The 26,922-nt window shown below is 46.9% G+C and overlaps 1 protein-coding gene across 3 annotated transcripts in view; it reads left to right on the top strand.

Moving 5' to 3' along the window:
- The first annotated feature begins 9,274 nt into the window (after positions 1-9,274).
- MYBL2 (MYB proto-oncogene like 2) overlaps positions 9,275-26,922 on the top strand; it is a 36,113-nt gene continuing 18,465 nt past the window's right edge. The window contains exons 1-6 of one of the 3 annotated variants that reach the window (XM_027070142.2): positions 9,275-9,502; positions 12,938-13,031; positions 17,279-17,350; positions 18,199-18,291; positions 18,494-18,714; positions 21,550-21,712. In XM_027070142.2, the coding sequence (XP_026925943.1) occupies positions 9,483-9,502; positions 12,938-13,031; positions 17,279-17,350; positions 18,199-18,291; positions 18,494-18,714; positions 21,550-21,712 (663 nt within the window). In that variant the 5' untranslated portion in view covers positions 9,275-9,482. Of the gene's footprint in view, positions 9,503-12,937; positions 13,032-17,278; positions 17,351-18,198; positions 18,292-18,479; positions 18,715-21,549; positions 21,713-26,922 lie in introns of those variants that run through there. The other 2 variants (XM_027070141.2, XM_027070143.2) reach the window with 2 other exon arrangements.

The raw sequence follows: 26,922 nt of genomic DNA, 5'->3' as shown, positions 1-26,922 counted from the left end.
GTCTTTCATTGAAGTCTTTTCTTCCAACTGTAGTTCTGAATTTGAGTCTCCTTTATCAAAGGCATAAATGTCAATATTATGAATATTATTCAGCTTTTGGACTACCTCAAGGATATAAAACAAACTTAACCCACATGACCTGTTTGCCAAATGTGCTTAATGAAAAAGATGAAATAGTAGATAGATACCTTCCTTACATAGATCACTCACCCCTTCCTTTCTCAGCTACCCCCAGGACACAACCATTTGGAGGCTGTTGTCTCCATTCACACTTTACCACCCTCCTCTGAGCTCCTGAAGCACTGAATTGTCATTTTCGGTTATGATGATGTGATCATCTGTCCCATGGACAATGGGAAAGACTGTACGTGCTTGAATGGGACAGCTGGGTACTGGATACACTGGGGACCGGCATTGGTGGACCCTCAAAGCCAGATAGAAGATTGCAGAGCCACTACCAGTGTGTAAGGAATGTGTTGCAATGGGAACAGTTTAGCTGGTGGGTTCTATAAAGATGGGAACTGTGGAAGGAAGGCCATTTATGGAGAGTGTGATATAACCCCAAGAGGAAGTAATGCGGATGAACTCAAGTGCTGTTGTAAGAAAGGTGGCATTTTGAAATAGATTTGGTCTGATGGTTGGAAGGTCAGATTGGCAAGATTTTGAGCCTGATATCCTGGGAAGTGGTGGAGCTATTGGAAGATGGAGATTCTGAGAAGTGAGCTGCTTTGGAGCATATGAATCCAGTTGAGATGACGGCAATTCATAGCAGTGGAAATAACCAGTAAATAGCTAGAAATCCGAGGTTTAGAAAAGATATCGGTATTGTTCATATGGAGTTGATAATTGAAGTCATGAGAACAGTCCACCAAGGAATTAACATTTTTAGAAATTCAGAGCCTTGGAAATAAAGGCTCACATCCTGAATTTCAAATTATTTATTCACGTTAAAGCTCTGTTCACAGGCTTCCATTCTCTCACACACTGGAGCCCTAGTGCGGGGCTTATTCAGAGTAGCCAAGTCAGAGCAGAGTCTTGGGGAAGGAGGAGACCACTTTGCTCAGAGGGTAGAATCTGGAGGCCAGCTGAGAGAAAACTAGCCATAGAACAACTGGAGTGTTGTGGCAATGTATTTGGAATACATTTCATAAATGTACTCAACTATTGTCTCCCAGCCCATATCCTCTTCTCTTACACTGTGGGTTTAATGCTCCTGCAATTGAGAGATGAGGTCCATGTTCCCTCCCTCTGAATTAGGCACTATGGTGGAAGTGACACTGACTTGTGAAGCTAGGTCATAAAAGGCTATACAGCTTCTGCCTAGTTCTCTTGGGACACTCACCTTTAGAGCTACAAGCCAACAATGGAAGAAGTCTGAGGCCACTTGGATAGACTATATGGATGGGCCACATATAGGTGTCCTGGCCAACAGCTAGAGGTCCCAACCTATACCAGTATCTACACCTGCTAAACATGTGAGTGAAGATGACTCCAAAGTGATTCCTGTCTCCAGCATCAAGTCATCCCTAGCCTTTGAGTTGTCTGAGCTGAGGCGGCAGACATCATGAAGCAGACAAGCTGTCCCTGTACCTTTCTCAATTCCTGATCCACAGAATCCACAAACATTATAAAATCACAGTTTAAGCTACTTATTTTGAATAGTTTGTTATGTAGAAATAGATGATTAGAACATATACCTACAATTTTAGCAAGAACTTTTTGGATCTATCTGAATTTAATCCAACTTTACTTCCCAAAGGGGACACAGAGGCCTAGAGAGACCTAGGGGCAGAGGAGCACTGACAGCCTGCCTACTAACCTAGAGCTGTTCCCATTACATGGACTTGAAAAGGTGCCTTGGAGGGGGCAAGGCCTGTCCTGTCATGGGTCATGTGGCTTTTTCCCTTGTGGCAAGGATGTTTTTTCCCAACTTTTTGAAAAATTTGAAACATCTAGAAAAGTGGAAAGAATAGTAAACACCAATACCTACCACCTTTTAAAAATTAACACATTACCATATATACTTTATATATGTGTGTATATTTTTCTGAATGCTTAATATTAAACTTCAGACATTATATACTTCATTATATAACTACAGTATACCATTATCATTTCTGATATTCATGCTTAGTCAGATGTTCCCCAGTTGTCCCCAAAATGTTTTATAGATGTTTTTTCAAGCCAGAATCCAGTCAAGTTTCACACATTGGATTTGATCGTCTCTGATCTGTTTTAAGTCCAAAACACAGTTCCCTGTGTTTCTTTCCCTCCTCCTCCTTCCCTTCCTCCTCCTCCTCCTCCCCCCCACCCCCTCTTCCTTCTTCTTCTTCTTTCTTTTTTTTTAATGATATTGATTTTTTTTGAGGAGACTAAATTATATGTCCCACATTCTGGATTTTTCTGATGGTGTGTATTGTCCCATTATCTCCTTTACTGCAAAGTGGAAGTTAAGTTTAAAGGCTTGACTATCTTTGAATTAAACATTTTTGGCAAGAATAGCTCATAGCTGATGCTGTGTATATCACAGTCCTCTATTAGAGAAATTAAGTTCAATCCACTGGTTAAGGTAGTGAGCAGGGGTGCTTTTAAATTCAAACATGAGCTACAAGAATGCTTTTATCCCAGTTGCTGTTCACCTATATTCTCGAACTTCTGGTATGCAAGCCTCTCGAAATGAAAAAGTTAATGGAACTGAACAAGTATTTCAACTTCACTCTTAAAACATACATGCAAACTGGGGCACTTGGGTGGCTCATTTGCTCAGGTCATGATCTCGCGGTTTGTCAATTTGAGCCCCATGTCTGTGCTGACAGACAGCCTGCTTCAGATCCTCTGTCCGTCTCCCTCCCTCCCTCTCTCTCTCTCTCTCTCTCATGCATGCACAAAAATAAACGTTTAAAAACTCCTTAAAAAAATGCAAACACAAAAACAACAAAAAGTGATAGTATCAGTCTTAGTGGGTAACAGCATAAAAATAACTGTTGGAGATCTTATTTGTTGAACTCAAATACATCTCTGCTCAGAGAAACTTGAGTGTCAAAAGAAGAGGAGATATAATGAGAAAGGGGAGATAACATGTTGGGGACAAAGGTCTCTCCTCTCCCCAAGAGCAGGAAGGAAAATTTGGAGTATCTTATTCACAGATCTACCTACAGTCTGGCTTTTGCTAACTTATTTATTTATAAAACCAAATATGAGAGGTTTTATTCAAACTGTACCCTAAAAGGTTCTAGAGTGTTACGTGTGCCCTAATGAAACTTAATTTAAAAAATTAGGTAATACCTATGCATGGAACTGGAGGATTTGAAGAGAAAGAATTTCAACCTCCTCAGCCATTCAGTTCCCTATTCTGCAACTAATGTCATCAATTTCTTCCCCTGCCTTCAAGAGACAGAAATATTTATTAAAAAAAATTTTTTTTAACATTTATTTATTTTTGAGAGACAAAAAGAGACAGAGCATGAGCAGGGGAGGGGAGGGGGAGAGAGGGGGAGGCACAGAATCCGAACCAGTCTCCAGGCTCTGAGCTATTCATTAGCACAGAGCCCGATATGGGGCTCGAACTCAGGAAGTGAGAGACCATGACCTGTGCTAAAGTCTGACACTCAACCGACTGAGCCACCCAGGTGCCCCAAGAAGTATTTACTTTAAAAAGAATAAGAAATTTTGCGTATACCAAATTTTACCACGAAGCCTACCACCGTTTACACTAGCGTTCTGCTTCTGCAGCTCACAATCTAACTGGGGAGAGAAATTAACTTCGTAGAGTCGCAAATGGTTACGCGCAATGGTAGCATGAAGGAAACTGCAGTGTCAGGAGCCTGTGCCGGGTTGCTGAAATACACGGGGAGTCAGGGCCGGGTGGAGGCAGAGCGGTCAACAGGGCTCTGGGCCCGAGCGACCACTGGACGCCAATTCCCGTGACCGCCACGAGGTCGGAGCCGACCACCTCCATAACCCCTGGTCCTTTTTTTCACCCGTCCTCCGCACGACCCGAAATGGCAGGCGTCGGGAGAAGCCTCCCAGCTACTACAGCTTCGAGGGATCACGCGCCAGGCAGCAGCCGGAAGAGGCAAAGCTGTCAGGGCTCCACACCTCGCAGCCCGGCTCCCAGGGGACCCCGAGCGCAGGCGCCCCCGAGTGACGTCAGGAGGCGCGACTCCCGCGATGCTTCGCGCCGCGCCTGAGACAGAACGCGCGCCCGGCAGTCCGACTGCTCGGGCCTTCGTGTGTCCCCGTTTACCAGAGGGGCGATTTGAAACAGGTCACGTCACTCCCTCCGGAGCACAGCGGGCGGCGACAGACTGCCACGTGGACTTCAAAACCCGATTTTCCTTTTATCTTCCCAGGTGTGGGTGGTGATGCGGCCCTGGGCCATGGGTGGCCCCGGGGCATGGCCAGGCTGTGGAAGTGGTTTCCACCGCCGCCAGAGGAGGCTTTGGTGTCCCTCGACGGTTCCATCCCTGACTTTGTGCCGGAACTCCCTAACCTGTGAATCCTTCCCTGCTTGGTTGCTGGACAAGTGGACACATTGCAAAAGAAAGAACTCAGTTTGCGAAAGCCGATGCCCAGAAAGCCCAGGGTAGAGGTCGGGGCTGTAGGCTGAACATTGTGTATAAAGCAGCCCAGGGCCCTGGCAGCTGTATCGGAGTCTCCTCTTCCTTACAAGAACGCCAGAAGTTTGGGTTAAATGGTTTCTAAAAGACCAAATTCTCATTCTGTGCAGTTGTGAAAATCAGGACACAGCAGGGGCCGGCATGATCTGGACAAACCCAGCAGAGTTGTTTCCCTTGTTCTGTGGTCAGTGACCCCACACTTCTCCCAGTGATTGAATAGGCACCCCTAGAGTTATGCAAATGGAACATATAAGTCACTGCCCCAAATTCCTTCTGTCCCTTTGTAATCCCTTCTCTGCAACCATGGTCACTTTGATTGGTTCTGTTATGCAATTTCTACAGTTGTATGTAAATGATATACAATATCCACTTTCTGGCTTTTTCAGCATAATTATTTTTGAGATTCATATTGTATCAATAATTCCTTTTTATTATTGGATAGCATTTTACTGTATGGATATATTTATTTTAACGTTTATTTATTTATTTTTTTTTGATAGAACATAAGTGGGGTCGGGGCAGAGAGAGAGGGAGACACAGAATCCGAAGCAGGCTCCAGGCTCTGAGCTGTCAGCACAGAGCCTGATGCGGGGCTCGAACCCACGAACCATGAGATCATGACCTGAGCTGAAGTTGGACACTTACCCGACTGAGCCACCCAGGCACCCCTGGATATATTTATTTTATATCTATTATTTGTTTACCCAGTCATCTGTTGATGGACATTTGGGTTGTTTCCAGTTTGGGGCTGTTGCAAACAAAGCTATGTAAAAATCTCTGTGTGGACATACGCACTCTTTTTTCTTGTCTCCATATGGCTGGGTGGTTTTAATTCGCATTTCCCATATATTTTGAAGGTAGAGTTTGAGGGTAGAGCCAATAGGATTTGCAAATGAATCAGATAAGTAATGTGAGAGAAGAGTCAAAAATGACTTCAACTCTGGCCAATCCCTGAGTACTTTTTAATATTTCTTCTCCCTGGCATGCACTGGCTGCTCCCTCTGCCTGAAGTGCTATTCCCCACATTAGCTACCTTGCAAATTCCTAAACCACCAAGGTCTGAAGAGCCTTCAGTGACCCTTTTGGGTGGCACCCACAGCCCCTGAAGTTTATCTTCACCCTTACAGTTCTACTTTTCTGTTTACTCATTGTCTATCCTATTAGCTGATGAGTTTCTGGAGAGTATGGATGGTTAGATTACCTCACAATGACTAGCCCCTGCCTGCAGCCCAGTCTCAATCATTTCAGTGTATTTTCACAAACAGTATCCATTATATTTACATTTCAAATTATGGGTGCTTTATGTCAAGCTACGAGCCCTCTAGCAGTATGATTATGGCAACTTTTCTAACTTGAATATTTTGCCTTTTTTTTTTCCTGGAACTCACAGATAGGTGCTTTACAAATAGTTACTCATAAAATCTCAATCTTTTGAGAAGTGAGTAGGAAAATTTTTCTGTAGAGGTCAGATTCCCTGCAGCAGGTAATTGAATTGCTTTCCCTGCATTGGGGAATCCACCCTGTTGTAGTAACTGTGCCATTTCCAGTCCTGGTGCTGGCCTCTCAGGTCTGTCTTCACCCTTCACCACTTACCTGCTACCATGACTGTCCTCTACACTGAGACCCTTGAGCGTGGGGCAAAAGTATCTGAAAAACTTGCCTTTGTTTCAAAATCTCTTGATGTCCCATATCTTACTAAATACAATTCAGACTCTAGCGTGGCACGTCCTCTCAGTTTTGGTCTATGCCTTACTAATCCTCTAGCCCAAATATTAGTGTTATATTTCATTCATTCAATTTAAAAAAGTGTAAAATCCCTTCTGTGAGTACCTACTAGGAGCCAAACATTATGGTAGAGATCTGAAGCTAAAAATGTGAATGTGGAACTGTCCGGGCTCTTGAGAGAACAATGAAATTGTGGGCGCAGGAGGTATGATAGGAGAATGATGTTAAGGAAGGTGTTCTGTAGGTGGAGAGGAAGCCAGGCAGAAGGGCCATGTGATCCTACTTATCATTTACCTGTCTTCAATCTGTTTGTTTTGTGTCCAGCCTGGTGCTGGGCCCCGAGCATTTAATAAGTAGATTTCATTCTGTGTTCCCAAGACCGAGGCAGGCCCTGAGTTTGGAGCCTGGGGTGGGGAATATTGTGGAATAACCAAATGACTGCAGCTTCCCTGTCCAAGATGGGCATGTCCAGGAAAGTTTTCCCAGACAGCAGTGTGTAATCAATCCTGGCCCCAGGGACCACTCCCAGGTGTGGCTGTACTCAGTATACTTGGAGTCCTGTCTCCAGAGGGTATCTGTTGATATGATGGTAGCTGGAGGAAACACAGTCATGGAGATTACCAGATTCCATCCCGCACCAGGGTGATCTCCCTGCTCCCTGACTCACTGCACTGACCCTAGGCTTCTTAGGCTCTAGTGTATTGGTCAGGTCAGCCCCAGTTCCAGGTTCCTCGTGGGCTCTCCAGCTGCTCCCTGTCTCTTGCCTTGGACAAATACCTTGCCTGAGCTGCCAGGTTCTCTTTCTCCTGAAACACAACTAGTAATCCGTGTGAGAACGTGTGCAAAGCAGCTTCCTGGACTTCAAAGAACAAGCATGAGGGCAGCTGAAGAGTCATCATCATCATCACCATCATCATCATCACCATCACAATAACAATAACAAAAACTAAAAGTGAAGTAATATTTACTAAGGGCCAAGGATTATTCTCAGTGGTTTGTACATATTAATTTGTTTAGTCCTACAACCTTCCTACAAAGTAGGTACCGGTGTGGTGATTAAAAGCATAGACTCTAGGGACGCCTGGGTGGCTCAGTGGGTTAAGTGTTTGACTCTTTGTTTTGGCTCAGGTCACAATCTTGCAGTTCTGTGGGACTGAGCTCCGGGTTGGGCTCTGCACTGGCAGTGAGGCATCTGCTTGGGATTCTCTGTCTCCCTCTCTCTCTCCCCCTCTCCTGCTCTCTCTCTCTCTCTCTCTCTCAAAATAAATAAATAAACATTGGGGAAAAAAAAGAGCATAGACTCTAGACTAGATAACCCAAGTTTGAATCCCTGCTTTGCCATTTACCAACAGTATGGGGATGAGGGGGACAGCCGTGTTTCAGTTTCCCCATCTGCCAAAAGAGGATCATTCTAATACTATCTCATAGCATTGTTATGAGGATTAAATGAATTAAAATTTATAAAGCATACAGAACAGTGGCTGGCACATTGTAAAAGCTAAGTTTTTGATAAATCTAATTATTACATATGAGAAAACAGGCATAAAGGAGTTAAGTAATTTGCCTAAGATCACACAACTAGTAAATGATGGGGCTGGGAATCAAACCCCAGGAAGTCTGGCTTCAGAGCCTGCCCTCTTAAATATCATTCGCTAGCAATGAAGAGGGATGTCCGCATGAATTACTTTATGAAGGAAGTGGGTGGGGAAGACCTGAATTAATTGATGTGGAAGCTTCTGGTACTTAAGATGTCAGTGTTCCTTCTGCTGTGGTAAATGAAGTTTGCAGCAGCTGGCTAGTTTGGCCTCAGGTGCCCAGTAAGGTGGCCTTTTCCTCAGATTTCAGGAAGAGGAACCTGAGACATAGCAGGAGCTAAGAGCTGGGGTTCAGCCAGATTTCCCCAGTCTCCCGTCGCATAGTTCATTTACCTTGCTCTCAGCATTCCTCCCAGGGAGCCCGGTGTGACGTGCCTCTTGGGAGGTACTTGGCATAAATGGCAACTTAAAATGGAAAATCCTTGCTAAGCCTCTTAGTAGTTTAAGCACTTGTACAATTCTGGGCCCTGGGGATACTGCGGTGAATTGAGAGGCCACTTGGACCTCAGCGTGCGCATAGTTCGGAGGGAAAAATGCACTAGTCGACGAGCAGATGGTGGGCAGGGAACCCAAAGCATAGATTGGAATTCGGTGCGAGCCGCGGGAAGTGTTCCCGGCCAGACAATGGCCCCACGCAAAGGCAAAAGGCCAGGAGGCTAGCTAGTTTTCCTTTGACTAGGGGCAGGGTGGTGATTTGGCAGAATCCTATAAACCTGATTAGGGAATATTTTACCCTGAGGGAGGGGAGAGAGGTTTTCTGTTCCGGAGAGGAAAGATCGATTTTGCATTTTAGGAAGCTCACTCAGACTGCCGGGAGTTGGACCGAGCGAGAGCCATCGAATTCGAGGCTGGAGAGGAAGCAGGGAGACAATTCGAAGGCACAGACCCTGCCTAGGTAGGGGTGAGGGGACGGAGGAGCGCCCTGGGAGTAGCGCTTAGGGTTCTGCACAGGCTGTCTCCCTAGCCTGACTCTCCCATCCTTATGCCTCACTACTTTTCCTCAGTCTCCTGGATGGGCAACTTCTGGGCCGCCCGGGACCCACCACATTTGGCCTGGGTCCGGCCTCAGTCAAATGGCGGCCGGTTCGGGACCGCAAATCCCAAGACCCGCGGCACTCAAACCCGGCCTTCCCGGCCCCACCCCGACGCTCGCGGGACGCTCCCCGACCCGCGCTCCGGGCCTTGAGGCTTCAGAGCTCTGGGAGGGTGCGGCGCTCCCCTGTCCGCAGGCCCCGCCCCTGCGTCCGCCCCTCCGGTTCCACCCCCGCGCAGCCCTCAGACTCCGCCCCGCGCACGCCGCCCGCCCGCGCGCCAGGCCCGGGCGGCGCCGACGCGCTTGGCGGGAGATAGAAAAGTGCTTCTGTGCGCGCCGGCGGCGGCCGAAGTGCCTGCGAGCGGCGGCGGGACCTGCGTACAGGCTGACGGCTCCCAGCACGGCCCGGGGGCCCGGAGCGGCCCGAACAGCCGCGCCTGACCCCGGCCCGGCTCCCGCTCCGGGCTCAGCCGGCGGGCGGGCGAGCGCGGCGCGGCCCGGGCCGGGGGGATGTCTCGGCGGACGCGCGGGTGAGCGGAGCCGGGCGGCAGAGGGCTCCCCCCACCTTCCCTTCCACCCCGACTCTTGCCCCCACCCCCCACCCTCGCTGTGGCCCCTCCGGGCGGGGCGGGGCTTCCCCGGGAATTGCCGCGTACCCGGTAGCCCGAGGCAGGGGGGCCCGCGGGAAGCCGGGGGGCTCTTGGGGGCCCCTCGCTCTGCTCCCCGGGCGTGCTGGGCCTCGGAGCCGGGGCGGGCGGGGCTCATGGGACCCGGGCCAAGCCCTGCATGATGTCATTTTGTCTCCCGCCTAATTGCGGGGTGGGGGTGGGACGGCGGTGTCAGCTGCTAGGGCCTTTATCGGGGAGGGAGGCGACCCCTGGGGTGGGAATGTGTTTCTCCCTCCAAGTCGCAGCGAGGGGGAAGCCCAAGCCTGGAGGACTTTTGGTTCAAGCCTATTTGGATTCGTTTCTGGCGGAGGGCGTTTCTTAACATTAGGGGAAGTACAGAGCACCCCCAACTCTCTCTCCGGCCTGAGAAGGGGGCCGGGGGGAGGGGACTCTTGTGTGTCCCCCACTCCCGCCCGTCCCAACCTGGGTGTCGAGCTGGAGCTCGGTTTAGTTTCAGAGATCTGTGCTCCTTTTCCACATGAGGAGTTTGGAGCAGCTGGGGTAGAAGGTGAGGGGAAGAGAGACCGATGCGTATCACGACCGCTCTGGGGCCAAGCAGGAACTGCGGTCTCCATTTTACTTATTCCCCCAGAGAATAAGTGGCAGCGCGGGGCCTGGAACCTCGTGTGTGGGTTCCAGGTCTCTGTCTACACCTGTGTGCCTGGGGCCTGACTTCTGGGCTTTTCATCAGTCTGGGAAGTCCGAGGACAAAGGGGGCCTGCCTGCCCTGTTCCCTCCGTGGAATGGCGCAGCCCCCTTGACCTTAACCCCCTCTTCCCATGGTGTTTGCCCCCTCCCGAGGAGGGTGTAGACTTGAGAAACACTCACTGCTGGCCTTCCCCAGAGTTCCTCTCAGCGGGGAAGCCTCTGATCCCTGGGCAGTGGTGAGGGTGCCAGCACGGGTTCTGTCTCTCAGGCCACCATTTCCCAGGGCAGCTCCAGTTCCCAGGAGTTTTCTGGTCAGGCACCTGTGGGACCCTGTCCTGATAGGTGGTGCTGGAACTGTTACTCCGGGGAATGACCGAAGCCCCAGAAAACCCCCAGGTCCTCTGCCACTGCTCCCTTAGGGCTCAGTGGAGGACTCCTGTCCCATGTGAGGGGTGATTTCTGCGTCCTGGCACCCCACAGCCCCTCAGTTCGATTCTTGGCCGATTGATGTAACTCTCCTCTGCACCAGTGCCCCCACTTCCTGCTCAGCTTCTGACTCACCTGGCCTGGAGCAGAGCCCAGAACATCGAAGGGCATAGAAAGGGTGTGTTGGACCTACAGGTGGTTGCCACCACCGGCTTGGTGTCTGCTTTTTCAGCTGGCATTGCAGGGTGAGGGCTTGAAGATGCAGGTGTGCAGTCTGGCTCCGTGGACTTGGCAAGTGGCATAATCCCCATCAGCCTTGATTTCCACATCTGTTAAATGGAGATACTGGGAATGCTAGTGAAGTAGTCGGTTAGCTTCATGTTGATGATAGAAGCAAATTTTGTATACTATCTCACAGAATTCTCCCAGCTGAGTTGCTTGTCTCCATTAAAGTATTGGAGCACCAGGGAGTGTCCACACGTTTCATCCTTGAGGGAACGTTTACTGAGCTGCTATTAGAAGCTGGGTGCTGGAGAACCAAAGATGGTTTCTGTTAGAAGTCTGGATGCAGTTGATTTTAAAGACAGCTTTATTCTGTTAGTATCTTGTGGAGTTTTTGCCTCCTACTTTGTGTTGGAGGAAGACACCATAAATGGGGTCAGGGAAGACCGGACAAGGCTCAATTCTAGCTCCTTCTGTGACCGATGTATTCCTGGGTTTAGACATTGTCCATTCCTTCTTTTTCTACTTTGAAAAGATTTACTTTAACATTTCTTGTCAACGAGTAGACTTCATGTTTAGTTATTAATTTGAGGACCTGGTCATTCCCTTAGCAAACATTTCTTAAGGTCTTTGGTGGCAACCCCCAAAGGGAGTCTCATTCTGAGACAGGAGGATTTCCAGGGTGTGGGAGCACAAGAGTGACTCTAGGAAGATGCTGAGCTCTTCCTAGAAGGGGAAGGAAGATGGACATGCAAGGAAGTCCTTGTCCTTTTGGAACAAGGCTTGTGCTGTCTTGCTTGTTTGGAAATGGCTTTTCCCACCTACAGACACCTGACTTAGGAATGTGCCTAACAGATGACCTGAGGCAGTCCCACTGACCGGAGTTGGGAGCTTACTAACCTTACCCTGCCTTCACCCCCAGCACCAACATTCCTGGAGGTGGATAGTGTGATTTCCACTTTTGTAATCATTAAACCAGATAAATATGAAGACTTTAGAGGAACTTGAAAAACTACCTCTTAGAACATAAGAACATCCAGAAGTCCAGGTTGCTTGTACTTTGATTTTCTTTTCCATAAACCATGCCTGTGTGTAGGCAAGGATTGGAAAATGGACATAGTCACTGAGGATATGTATTTAAAACGTTATTCTCAGATAACCAATATTTCTTGAAATCCTGGTACTTGGTGATTGCATATATCATCGGATTTAATACTTAAAATAATCCATAAAATTTTAAAAAGTTCTGTCCAAAAGAAAATATTAAAAAATTTTTTTTAATGTTTAATGTTTAAATTTTTTTTGAATGTTTATTTAGTTTTGAGAGAGAAGAGACAGAGCATGAGCGGGGGAGGGGCAGAGAGAGAGGGAGGCACAGAATCCGAAGCAGGCTCCAGGCTCTGAGCTGTCAGCACAGAGCCCCATGCGGGGCTCCAACTCACGAACCATGAGATCATGACCCAAGCCAAAGCCGGACACTCAACCGACTGAGCCACCCAGGCACCCCAAATGTTTATTTTTGAGAGAGGGAGACACGGAGTGCGAGCAGGGGAGGGACAGAGAGAGAGGGAGACACAGAATCCAAAGCAGGTTCCAGGCTCTGAGCTGTAAGCACAGCGCCCTACGTGGGGCTCACAAACTGTGAGATCATGACTTGAGCTGAAGTCGGACACTTAACCGACTGAGCCACCCAGGTGCCCCTGTGCAAAAGAAAATATTAAATGGGTGTCTGGTTTCAAATATTACAATATTCTTGGTGAAATCTTTTTTTCTTGAAGCTTTTTAGATCATTAGGGTGTTTGTGAAAATAGAAAAACAAAGAAGAAAATAAAAATTGCCCATAACGCTAATTCATTAAAGAATTAAAAAAAGAGGAGGTGGACATATCAAAAGTAGAGCCTAAAAGGCTGCCTCCCCCAAGCCTTTACCTAGAGATCACTGTCCATCCATCACACAGCAGTGTGACACATGGCCTTGACCCTTAGCTTGCTCTCCCTGCAGCGAGGAGCTGGATGAGCTGCACTACCAGGATACAGATTCAGACGTGCCAGAGCAGAGGGACAGCAAGTGCAAGGTCAAATGGACCCACGAGGAGGTGAGTGACACTGAGGGACATTTTAGGGAGGGAGGCTGATGGCAGCTGAGGGGCTGGTCAGAGAACTGAGCCTGGGGTGTGTCTGCCTGATGCCCCGTTGGGTATGATGAAGAGCCAGCGGAAGAGGTGGAGGGGTCCTCTGGTTCTCCACAATGCCTCTTCTCAGCCCTCCACATGGAGGACTCTCGGGAGAATGTCTCTCAGACCTCAGGGCCAGCAGTTGCTGTTCTTTCTCTTGGAAGCCGGCCTGTACTGCATCATGGGCGTTAATTGTGCTTCTTGTCCTTTAACTGCTAAATCTGCAACCTCCTCTTTATTATTTTTGAAAATTGTCTTCAGACATCCAGCTCTGAATTGATTCTCTTTTTAATCAGCTTCCCAGAAGTATAATTTATATATAATCGAATGCACCTTTTAATGGTGAATAGTTCAGCAGTTCTGACAAGTATGTATAAGTTAAGTACTTACTTACATAAGTAAGCACCACCTCCATTATCCCAGAAAGTCCCCTTTGAGGTCCATCTTCCCTGGCTCCAGGCAATGGCTAATGTGATGTCTCTTAGTTTGAGTTGTTTTGCCTGTTCTTGAATGTCCTATAAGTGAAATCATAAGGCTGTATTCTTTTCTATCTGGCTTCTTTTGCTTAACAAAATAGTTGCTTGATTCAGCAATTTTTTCGTTTTTGTTACTGAATAGCATTCCACTGTATGGGTCTACCACAATATGTTTCACTTGTTGATGGGCATTTGGGCTGGTTCCAGTTTTTGGCTATTGTGGATAGAGCTCCTGGGAGGATTCTTGCCTAAATCTTTTTTGAGGATTGTATTTTCATTTCTTTAGGGGAGATAACTTAAGTATGGTCCTGGGGTAGATATAGGTTTAGTTTCATAGAAACTGCCAGACCTTTTCTAAGGTCTAGTCTCCTGTTCCATCCTAGACTCCTGCTGGCCTTATCTTTTTATTCTGCCTCCTTTTTCCTAGGTATGTTTAATTTAGGGCTCCCCACTCCTCCCCAGCTTTGTGTATGAGTTGTAAAACCTTTTAAAATCATGTTTCTTCAGAGGAGCGCTAAGCCAGCCTTTTCTGTTCATCCCACTGTGGGTCAGGAACTATATTCAGCTCTTGTAGGCCTAGAAGAACAAATAAATTGGGGCCCCCAGCCCAGAACCGCTCTCCGCTTGAGGTGGAGAGAGAAGACTGCATGGGCCTGTGGATGTGCTTTGGTGATCCCTGGTGCTGGCAGGATCAGTGTGTGCTCAGCGTTGTATCTCTCCTTCCCGTGCTAAGGCTCCTAGCACGTAGGAGGGGTAATTGTTGAAATACCTTTAGGAGAGGTTAATGTTGCCCGAAGAGCTCAGGGAAAGTTTCATGGATAAGGATTTGGAAATCCAGTCAGGGAAGAGTGCAAAGCAGTGGGTATGTAAGAATAGGAAATGGGCAATAGGTGGAGAAAGGCAAGAAGAGGGGCCCTGGTTTGGCTAAAGGGAAGAGTCCTTGAATGGAATGGATTGAATGGATGAAAGATAAGGACGAAAAGATTGACTGAGGCCAAATCCTGAAAGGCCTTGAATGTCAGGCTCAGTGTGTAGGATTGTTGAGCTAGCAGGGTGGAGCCATTGAAGGTTTTTAAAGCAGAGGAGTGACCTGAACATAGCTGGGCTTAAGGGGAACTAATCTGTGTGTAGGATGGATAAGAGATTGGGGGGGCAATCTGGGGCCTGGAGACTGGTGCCCAGCTGTGGAGACACTAGGACACTAGGATGGAAGTGATAGCGGGAGGAGGTCCCTGGATCCGGGAGGAGATGGAGGTGAAACAGCAAAGTGTCCTTGCCAGTTGTCGGGACAGCAGTGCTAGAGATGGATATGAGGACATGGGAAGAAGGGGAGTGTTGGCCTGACCAGGCCAGGTGGCAGAGGAGGGCAGGGTGTTTGGGGCTGGCTCAGCTACAGGATTTTTGGGGACTTTGCCCAGGTGGTGCTGGATTGCACTTGAGGGTCTGGATTTCTGTAGTGGCTTTTTTTTTCTGTCCAGGAGTATGTGTGTGTTAAACATGGAACGTTAACTTTATCATCATAGCCATTTTTAAGTATACAGGTCAGTAGTGTTAAATATATTCCCATTGTGCAACAGATCTTTAGAACTTCTTTATCTTGCAAAATTGAATTTCTTCTTTTTTTTTAAATTTTTTTAATGTTTTTATTTATTTTTGAAGGAGAGAGAGAGAGCAGTAGCAGGGGAGGAGCAGAGAGAGAGAGGGAGACGCAGAATCAGAAGCAGGCTCCAGGCTCTAAGCTGTCAGCACAGAGCCCAATGCGGGGCTCAAACCCACAAACTGTGAGATCATGACCTGAGCTGAAGCCAGACGCTCAACCGACTGAGCCACCCAGGCACCCCGCAAAATTGAATTTCTATACCCATGGAACACAAATTCCTTTCACCCTTTCCCCAACTCTTGGCAACCATTTTTCTACTTTTTGTTTCTATGATTTTGACTTATTTTATTTACTTAAAATATTTATTTATTTAAGTGATCTCTATACCCAGTGTGGGGCTTGAACTTACTACCCTGATATCAAGAATTGCATGGTCCTCCAACTGATCCAGCTAGGCACCCCAATTTTGATTACTTTAAATATATATTTTTTTTAGTGTTTATTTATTTTTGAGAGAGAGAGAGAGAGAGAGAGAGAGAGAGGAGAGGGATCAGGGGAGGGGCAGAGAGAGAGAGAGAGAGAGGGGACACCGAATCTGAAGCAGGCTTCAGGCTCTGAGCTGTCAGCACAGAGCCTGACACGGGGCTCGAACCTGCAAGCTGTGAGATCTTGCCCTGAGCCGAAGTTGGACGCTTAAGCGACTGAGCCACCCAGGTGCCCCAAGAATTGATTACTTTAGATACTTCACATGAGTGGAATCCTATAGTATTTGTCCTTTTCTGACTGGCTAATTTCACCTGTGTCCTCCTCGTTCATCTGTGTTGTAGCTTCTAACAGAATTTCCTTATGTTTTAAGGTTGAATAACATTCCACTGTATGGATATACACCATATTTTCCTTTTTTTGTTTTAAATTTTTTTTTAACATTTATTCATTTTTGAGAATGAAAGAGACAGAGCATGAGTCGGGGAGGGGCAGAGAGAAAGGGAGACATAGAATCTAAAGCAGGCTCCAGGCTCTGAGCGTCAGCACAGGGCTGGACACAGGGCTCGAACTCACGGACTGCGAGATCATGACCTGAGCTGAAGTTGTACACTCAGCTGACTGAGCCATCCAGGCGCCCCTACACCATATTTTCTTTATACATATGTGTATAAAATACAAAAAATAATTTGAGGAATACTTTCCATACTGAACTGCAACCATTTAAGGTACAATTCAGTGAATTTCAACAGATGTATTACTGTGAAACTGCCTGCACCATCACATTATAGGACATTTCCATTAACTTCTAAACATTCCTTGCTCCCCTCTGATCTCAGACAACCACTGACTACCTTTAGATTAGTTGACATTTTCCAAAATGTCATATGCATAGAATCATGCGGTGTGTACTCTCTTATATCTGGCTTTTCTCATGCGTCATCATGATCCTGAGATTTCATGTTGGGAGAGTCAGTAGTGTATTTTCAGGAAACTATTTTAACATCTACTGTCTGCCTTCTAACTACCTGTGGTTCTGCCCAAGATTCCCCATCTCTAGTGCTGCATTGCTGTCATCTCTGGCCTGGGGGCCTCTAATGGCCTCCCTTCCTCCATTCTGCCCTCTTACAACCCCTTTCCCTGAAGCTGCCGAGGTAAACTTCATAATAAGCACATCAGACTGCTCAAATACATCAGTGGCTTTGTGTGACACAGAGGCTCAAATCGATCTCGTGTGGGTCTGGCCCCTGTTGTGCCCCCCCAGAATCATTTTGCATGCCCCTCTCACTTGCTTCCTGCATCCTATCTGCATTAGACTTCCTTTGAGCCTGTTCCTTGGTCTCCCTCAAAAGGCAGTCACCCTGTACCTGTCCATTGGCCCCGAGCCAGCCACAGGGTGGCTTTACTTTTGTTTGTGAGAGCCTTTGATTAGCTCCCTCTGGACTGTAATTCCCACAAGGTCAGGCAGCTCTGTTGCTGCCTGTTGCTGTGTCTGTATACCTGGCACAGCGTTGGCACTCCCTACATGACTGGCCTTTGGGCTGCCTCCATCATGAACGGCTGCTTTCTGCACGTGTACAAGCTGAGCCTTCTCTTTCTGGCGTTGGCAGGATGAGCAGCTGAGGACCCTGGTAAGGCAGTTCGGACAACAAGACTGGAAGTTCCTGGCCAGCCACTTTCCTGTGAGTGCAGCCCCTCGGTGGCCCCCTCCGTCAGAGATAAGGGTTCTGGGTGACCAGACAGTGTGCCTGGGACAGACTTTCTGTCAAGGAGAAGAGGGTATTTCTTACCAAGCTACCCCTGCTCCCCCTATAAAATAAAACAAGCTTTCTAGAGCCTTTCTTCCCAAGCCAGAATTTGAGAGCCCCTGTCATAAGCATCTCCACACAGCAGCCTTTGCAGGCCCAATGGTCTTTAGGCTCTCTGTGGTCTGCAGTATGTGACCAGTGGCACATTTGCATTTCTTCATTCAAGAAGTGCAAAGTCTCAACAGTGAGACTGAAACTGAAGGGAAGTGATACTTTCGTCAGGCTTCCTGGCGAGCATCTCCCCCTGCAAACAGCTAGAACCTCGTGGGGATGCGGGTCCCCCATATCCCCACCCCTAAGACTGCAGGTGTCATAGGCAGGGGATGTGGCAGGAGCTACTGAGTGGCTTATTTCCTGAGTTACTTGGCAGCTCACGGACCAAGTCAGCAGACCCTTTCTACCCCAGTCCTCGCCTTCCCTACTTCCATGAGGTCTAAAACCTTTAGGGGACTAATGCTTTCTCAGAAGCAAAACCCCTGGCATATACCACCAGCTTCTATAGGAATTTATGGCTCATGATGGCAGCCTCCTTGTGTTGGGGGATGGGAGGTAACTTTGTACAGGGAAACCCTGTGTGTGGCATGGGGGAGTGCAGTGAATGGTGGGTGAAGGGAACAAGACAGAACCTGTCTGAGGTAGGCATGGCCCCTTAAACCCAGTGCTCAGCCAGGGTCCAAGGCTGCTGTCCTAGGAACCCTCACAGGTTCCTGTTCTCTTCCCAGAACCGCACTGACCAGCAATGCCAGTACCGGTGGCTGAGGGTCTTGAATCCAGACCTGGTCAAGGGGCCATGGACCAAAGAGGAGGACCAAAAGGTAACTATTGGGACAGTGCCTTGCACACAGTGGGCCTTCACCAGAGGATCAAGGGATGATGAGTCTGTCCTGGGGGTCGGCTGGGGTGTCTGACTGGCCCCTCTCAGGGCCGTGGTAAGGTGAGGCTCACATGGAGGGAAGGTGCTGTGGTGGGCGTGAGGGAGGGCCATGTCTCCCTGACTTCACAGGGGACTTTTCCAAGGTCATCGAGCTGGTCAAGAAGTACGGCACAAAGCAGTGGACGCTGATCGCCAAGCACCTAAAGGGCCGGCTGGGGAAGCAGTGCCGTGAGCGCTGGCACAACCACCTCAACCCTGAGGTGAAGAAGTCCTGCTGGACTGAGGAGGAGGACCGCATCATCTGTGAGGCCCACAAGGTGCTGGGCAACCGCTGGGCCGAGATCGCCAAGATGCTGCCGGGGAGGTGAGCCGCTGGGGGCCGGGGGCCAGAGCAGGCAGGGATGTTCCCGGGAAGGGAAGGCGTCCTCTGGCCTTTTGGGGGGATGTACCAAGAGCCAGTCTGATTATTCTGTGGTTGTTCACTTTTCCCAGAAATGAATGAATTCTTCAGATTCTTGCCGGGGGGTGCCCGGGCCTGGCTGTAGACAGTTCTGGAATAGGGCAGGGAGAAGGAGCCTGGGGACCTCCCATTCTGTGTACACATTTCTCATTTGGTCCCTGTTGGAGCTCTGTGCACCATCCCTGCCCTCTGCCAGGGTTTTGAGGTCTTTTTTCTAGAGAATAAACCTCTCTCTTCCTGCCTGTGTGGTCAGGACCAGGACCTAGACGTCAGAATCACTGCTCAGTTTTCTATTCCTTGCTGGACCTGATCCCTTCAAGAGGCTCTTGGGTTTCTGGGGAAGCATTGGGAAGACTTGGCTTCATTCTTGCCAGAATCTTCCTCCAGGGTCAACTCCCAGTCTCCTAAGTTGCTTATTGATCCCCTAACTGCTTTCCATCTTCTGGAAACAGAAAAATCTCTTATTTGCAGCTGTGTTCTATCCTGGTCTCTGTGTCCTTGTGCATTTCCCCCATATTCAGTTCTTAATCCTTTGTCTGTTATGGCATTGTGGTCCTGGGAAGGAGAGAAGATAAAATGCCAGATGGTGTATTTCCCCTGAAGTCTGGAATGGTCTAGTTTCAAAATTCAAACCCAGTGTGTTACTCTTCTGATGCTTCTAACACTTGGGTTGAAGACCCGGTCTCTTTCCCAGTGTGGCCTGCTTGTCCTGGCTCATGCCACCAGCCTGGCCTTGATGCACTGTCACCCTGCCTTACCTGTTGGGCTGTAGCCGCTCTGCCCTCCTCTCAGCCCTGCAGCCATGGCAAGCTCCTTCTGAGGAGCTCCTTGTGGTCCTATGTCGTCCTGGAACACACTCAGCGTGTGCCCCTTGTATAGCCAACACAGTCTTCTCCTTCAGTCCCTGGTGGGGGATGTTATTTTCTCAGAGAAGGTTTCTCTCTTTCCAGACTGTGTTCGTTTCCCCAGCGACCTCCCCTTAGCGCCCACACCCCTGTGTGGTCAGTGCTCTGTCCTGACAGCCTCAGTGGGAGTGTTTGGAGACACAGACCCTCCTCTTTTTTTAAAAAAAAAGTGTTGGTTTTTTTTGATGTTTATTTATTTTTGACAGAGAGAGACAGAACATGAGTGTGGGAGGGGCAGAGAAAGAGGGAGACACGGAATCTGAAGCAGGTTCCAGGCTCCGAGCTGTCAGCACAGAGTCCAATGCGGGGCTCGAACTCATGGACCGTGAGATCATGACCTGAGCCAAAGTCGGACGCTCAACTGACTGAGCCACCCAGGCCCCCCAGGCCCCCCTCTTTGACTGGTTGTTCAGTCCGGCTGTTTGTGTCTGTGCACAATTCAGGGGAAGAGCTAACTGTTCACAGTTAGAAGAGCACTCTGCTTGGACCTCTGAGGAAGGAAGCGCCTACTATGTGCCTGCATTTCTGTAATTCTGGTTATGATGTGCTGTACTGCTGAGCTGCTTCGTGCTGCTTAGCACTGCACTGCTGGGGGCTTCCGTGGTGCTGCTCTAGTCCGTGCTTCTGTACTGCGGCTGCACTGCAGGGGGCTTCCGTGGTGCTGTATCACCCAGTACCTCTGCATGGCGCCACCGCCGTGTGCACTTCTGTAGTGCTGTTGTATTCTGTGCTTCTGTACTGATCTACTGCCATGCACTGCTGCAGCTGTACTGCTGTGGGCTTCTCTCCTGCGATACTATTTTATACTTATGTACTGCTGTACTGCCCTGTGCTCTACTACTCTGCTGCCATGTGCTGCTTCCTGCTTTTCTGCTGGATGCTACCATAGTCCTGTGCTACTCCATACTTCTAAACTACCACATGCTTTATTACACTTTGTCTGCTGTACTGTTCTAGATTTCCGTGCCACGTGCACTTTTCTACTGCTCTGCTATTCTTTCTGTACCAATCTGCCCTTTTGTCACTGTAATTCCCATACTTCCATACTGCCCTTTTTTTTTTTCATGTTTGTATATTTCTGAGAGAGGGACAGAGTGTAAGTGGGGGAGGGGCAGAGAGAGAGGGAGACACAGACTCTGAAGCAGGCTCTAGGCTGTGAGCTGTCAGCACAGAGCCCGATGTAGGGCTAGAACCTACAAACTGTGAGATCATGACCTGAGCCAAAGTTGGACACTTAACCAACTGAGCCACCTGGGTGGCTCCGTATACTCCTGTATTACTCTGTGCTTCTGTAGCATTGTGCTGCTCTGTGCTTTCTACTATTATGTATGTGTGTCCTCGTGTAGTCTTCAGTAAGTGGTGGAGTGTGAAGTAGTCTCCTGATTCTCCAGAGAAAGTAGCTGAAATTCAGATGACCCGTGTTAGACCCTCTGTGTCATTTAGCTCTGCCCTCTGTGGCCATTTTGTAGTCTGGGAGGTGAACCAGGGCTTGTATTCAAGGTCACTGTGAGCCTCAAAGCGGAGGTCAGCAACCAGGGGTTTGTTTCTAGTTTCTACAGGTGCAAGGTGCACAGAGAAGGGAATGAGAGCTTCAGAAATATTTCAGTGGTGTGATTTTCCCATAGGCCCAATAAAACCTTTGCTTATTTTGTTGAGGTTAGTGGAAATCTGTAAATTGTTGAGGGCTAGAAACACGTGTAATTTTATCTTAGAGCTAAGAGACCTCAGAGTCATCAGGCTGAACGCTTGTTTACCGAAGTGGGAACTCAGGTTAGTGACATGCCTGGTGGCACATGGCCTGCAGAGTTCAAAGGCCCCCTGTTGGCCCCTGCAGGACAGACAATGCTGTGAAGAATCACTGGAACTCCACCATCAAAAGGAAGGTGGACACAGGTGGCTTCCTGAGTGAGTCCAAAGACTGCAAGCCCCCTGTGTACTTGCTGCTGGAGCTTGAGGACAAAGACGGCTGCCAGAGTGCCCGCCCCGTGGAAGACCAGGTGAGACAGCGGCCTGAGGCCACTCAGCCGCAGGGCTTGGCTCTGGGTTTGTCAGGTGGCATATTCCTCCAAGACCATCTCATTTAATGCCTCTTCTTTCCTTTCCATCTTACTTAGCCACAGCTGTCCATTAGCTCCTACCACGGGATCTCATGTGGGCTACGCCTCTCATCAAGACCTTCCCTTGTCTCATAATTCTGTGCATACCTGACACCTATTTGTACGCAGGTGAATTACGACAGAACAAGCTGACATATGAAATGGAGGATTGGGTTGAAGAGATCCTAAACCTCCTTCTGTCCTCCCCAGCAGCTGCCTTCCTACCTGTGCCCTTTCCAGATTTTTCATACTAAAAGCATGTTTGCAATTTAAAAAATCAGATTTATTGAGGTATAATTCTCATACAGTAAAATCTGTGTTTAGTGTACAGTTCTTTTTTTATTTTATTTTTTATTTTTAAGTTTATTTATTTATTAGAGCATGAAAGTGAGGAAGGAGCAGAGAGAGAGACTCCCAAGCAGACCTCACACCACCCGTGTAGAGACTGATGTGGGGCTCGAACCCACAAACCATGAGATATGACCTGAGCCCAAGTCAGACGCTTAACCGACTGAGCCAACCAGGCAACCCCGTGCAGTTCTTTTTTTTAAGTTTTACTTTCTCTTTCCTAATATTTTTTTCTTTTTTTTTTAATTTTATTTTTTATTTTTTAAAATTTACATCCAAATGAGTTACCATATAGTGCAACAATGATTTCAGGAGTAGATTCCTTAGTGCCCCTGACCCATTTAGCCCCCACCCCCCGCCACAACCCCTCCAGCAACCCTCAGTTTGTTTTCCATATTTATGAGTCTCTTCTGTTTTGTCCCCCTCCCTGTTTTTATATTATTTTTGTTTCCCTTCCCTTATGTTCCTCTGTTTTGTCTCTTAAAGTCCTCATATGAGTGAAGTCATATGATTTTTGTCTTTCTCTAATTTCACTTAGCATAATACCCTCTGGTTCTATCCATGCAGTTGCGAATGGCAATATTTCATTCATTTTGATTGCCAAGTAGTACTCCATTGTGTGTGTGTGTGTGTGTGTGTGTGTGTGTGTGTGTGTGTGTATGTATATATATATATATGTGTGTGTGTATATATATATATACATCATCTTTATATATACACTACATCACTTTTATATATACACTACATCATCTTTATCCACTCATCCATCGATGGACATTTGGGCTCTTTCCATACTTTGGCTATTGTTGATAGTGCTGCTATAAACATGGGGGTGCATGTGTCCCTTCGAAACAGCACACCTGTATCCTGTGGATAAATGCCTACTAGTGCAATTGCTGGGTCGTAAGGTAGTTCTATTTTTAGTTTTTTGAGGAACCTCCATACTGTTTTCCAGAGTGGCTGCACCAGCTTACATTCCCATCTTTCCTAACTTTTTTAAGTTTATTTATTTATTTTTGAGGGAGAGTGATTGGAGGAGGGACAGAGAGCAAGGGAGACAAAAAATCCCAAGCAGGCTCTATGCTGTCAGTGCACAAATATATTACATATGCAGTTGTAGAAATGTAACCAGTGTGCAGATGTTTACATCCTAAACTGCATTCTGGAGCAAACTTTATTGATGTTTTTAAGCTATGTCTCTAATGATTTGTTCTTTTTTTTCCCTTTTATTTATTTGTTTTCTCCCCTTTTAAAAATGTGTATTTATTTATTTTTGAGAGAGAGAGACAGAGAATCCCAAGCAGGCCCTGCACTGTCCATGCAGAGCCCCATTTGGGGCTCGAACTCACAAACCATGAGATCATGACCTGAACCAAAATCAAGAGTCAGATGCTTAACTGACTGAGCCACCCAGGTGTCCCTCTAATGATTTATTTATTATTTTTAAAAAATGTTTATATTTTTGAGAGAGAAAGTGCGTGTCTGTGAGGTTGGGGGAGGGTCAGAGAAGGAGGGAGACAAAAAGTCTGAAGCAGGCTCCAGGTTCTGAGCTGTCAGCACAGAGCCTGATGGCGGGGCTTGAACTCAAAAACCATGAGATCATGACCTGAGCCGAAGTTGGACACTTAACCAGCTGAGCTACCCAAGTGCCCCTCTAATGATTTATTCTTGAAAAATAAAGATTTGGGGCACCTGACTGACTCACTCTGAAGAGCATGTGACTCTTGATCTCAAGGCTGTGAGTTCAAGCCCCACGTTGTATATAGAGATTATACACATTTAGAGATTACATACACAAAAAAAATAAACTTAAAAAATTTTGAAACAAATGTGTCAAAGAATGGAGATTCGACAATGCTGAGTACATGGTAGGTAACGCTCTGTACTCTGTTCTAGTTTCTTCTGTGATGGTGAACGAGTGAATAATCCTTTTTTTTAGAGAGGAGAGCATGAGTGGTGGAGGGCCAGAGGGAGAGGGAGAGAGAATTTTAAGCAGGTGCCATGCTCAGTGTAAGGCCTGACTCAGGTCCTAACATGGGCTTGATCTCACAACTGTGAGATTGTGACCTGAATCGAAATCAAGAGTCGTACACTTAACCCACTGAGCCACCCAGGTGCCCCATGAATAATCTTCCTTTCCTTCCCTTCCCTTCCTTCTTCCTTCTTCCTTCTTCCTTCTTCCTTCTTCCTTCTTCCTTCTTCCTTCTTTCTTCTTTCCCGCTCCCCCTTCCCTTTTCCTTCCCGTTAGGTAGAACTGTGTACCGCTCCAGTTCTACAATGCCCTACTGGAGCATTACATAATGTTTTTGCTTCTGTCTCTTGATTTTTCAACTTGAGAGAGAGAATATCGCTTAATTTCCTGGTACAAATGCTCATATGGAGTAACAGTAGGGAAAGATACAGAATGAAAAGTAAATCAACTTCCAGTCTCGACTCCTCACACACCCCTAACCAGAGGAGGTTACTCACACTTTCTGGTGTATCTAAGTAATATTCACAAACTAAGTAATATGTTTTCAAGCCTTTTACTTCTTATTGGAGAGGCATATGTTCCCACAAAGAGAAAACAGGCATCAGCACACACCAGGCTGCCTTTCAGGGTAGGGAAAGTGGACAGACCTTCCTCAGTCTCTGAAAATCCTACTTGGTTGAAAGTCTGTTTATTGGCTAGGTTTTTGCCCCTGGCACTTTGTGTCTTGTTTCTGGAGCACTGGTCATGCTGGGCCAGAATGAGCCCAGATCATGACCCTGAGTACCGGAGGTCATCTCCATCATTTTCATGGTTCTGTTGTGCTATTTATTTAATTATGGTTATATCTAATTTTTAAAATTAGAAACAAAATTTTAATGACCATCCTTGTAGCTAAAATCACTGCTCATGTGCTCAATTATTTTAGAAATTCCTAGAGATGGGTTGAGACACATTCTTGAAAAACTTCTAATATATTTTGCTAGATTATCTGCCAGAAAAGGTTTGCCTATTAATGTGTGTATGGGACTATGTCCTGTTCTCCCCACTCACTAGTCAGTGCTTGCAGTGATAATTCTCGTTCTTGTCCTTTGAAAGCAATGCATGATCATTGTAAAGAGTTACAAACTTTATAGAATTCAGTATTATGGAAGGTGAGCCTGCTAATCTCAGCTGCCACAAGGAACCAATATATTGTTTAATGTGTTTGCCAACATTTTTTACTAAGGGCAATAAGGTTAAAATGAGATTATGTTCTATCTTACTGCCTTACAGGTTTCTTCTTAAATCTTTCCACATCATTGTGTATATACAGATCTCTATACCATTCTTGACTCTGTCACCTCTTATAACCTATTGATGAACATGTGTCACCATTTGTTAATATGCTGCAACGAACATCACTGTTCAAGTTCTTTGTACATTTACCTATTTATATGGGTTAATTTTACAGATGTGGCATGACTGGGTCAAGTGGTACGGACATTTGAGATTTTCATAGGCATCACCAAATTGCCATTCAAGTGGTGGCACCATTTTTCCTGTCAGCAGCACATGGCATTGCCTGTTTTCCCACACTGTGTCACCAGTGGCTGTGATTCTATAAGACTATCTTTGCCAGTTTTATGAGCAACAGTGGAGTATTTGGTTTTGATTTTACTACTGGTGAAGTTGACCGTTTTTCTTTAATGATTTGCTTTTCCCTTCTTTTTTTGTCTTTTTAATCATTCACAAACTTTTATTTCTATATCAAGAATATTACGGGGCGCCTGGGTGGCTCAGTCGGTTAAGCATCCGACTTCGGCTCAGTTCATAATCTCATAGTTTGTGTGTTCAAGCCCCGCATCGGGCTCTGTGCTTACAGCTCAGAGCCTGGAGCCTGCTTCGGGTTCTGTGTCTCCCCCTCTCTCTGCCCCTCATGCTCATGCTCTGTCTTTCTTTGTCTCTCAATAGTAAATAAACGTTAAAAAAAAAAAAAATATTACCCTTTCATCATGTAGTAGCTCCGTTTTTCCGGTTTGGGAAACTTGGAGCTTCCTCATCCCTTCACTTTATAAAAGGGTAGTTTATAGACAGTAAAATTCACCCTTTTAGTGACAGTTCTGTGAGTTTTGACAAATGTAACCAACACTACAGTGAAGGTGGAGGGCATTTCATCACCCCCTAAAATTCCCAAGTCCCCAGCCCTTGGCAACTACTTACCTGTTTTCTGTCTCGATATAGTTTTATCTTAGTAAGGATGTCATATAAATGGAATTGTACAGTCTGTACTCTTCTGTGACTGCATCTGTCAGTGATTTGTTCCTTTTTATTGCTGAGTGATAATCTGTCATATGCAGGTACCATCTACTCTTTATTTACCAGCTGAGGGACATTGTTTCTGGCTAGTGTTTATAAATAAAGCTGTTATGAACATCTGTATACAGGATTTTGTGTGAACATAAATTTTTATTTCTCTTGGGTAAATATCTAGGATTGGGATTGCTGGGTCATATGTTAAGTGTTTTCTGCATTCTATGTGTAATTGCCAAGCCATTTTCAATGTGGCTATTTTCTGAAGTGGGATGCCCACATTCGAACCTTTAAATGGTGTTTATGGCCTTCCTCCTCTTTCTACAATTGTAGCAGGTATAAGTTTTTAATCAAATCTGCTTTTTTTTTTTTAAGTTTATTTTGAGAAAGAGCACACCGCGCTTGTGAGTGGGGAGGGGCAGAGAAGGAGGGGGAGAGAATTTCAAGCAGGTTCTGTGCTGTCAGCGTGGAGCCCAACGTGGGGCTCAATGTTCCAAAATGT

The sequence above is a fragment of the Acinonyx jubatus genome, chromosome A3, assembly GCF_027475565.1.
Source record: "Acinonyx jubatus isolate Ajub_Pintada_27869175 chromosome A3, VMU_Ajub_asm_v1.0, whole genome shotgun sequence".
In the NCBI taxonomy this organism is placed as follows: Eukaryota; Metazoa; Chordata; class Mammalia; order Carnivora; family Felidae; genus Acinonyx; species Acinonyx jubatus.
Note: the sequence above shows the minus strand (reverse complement) of the source record. Positions and strands in the feature narration are given on the sequence as shown.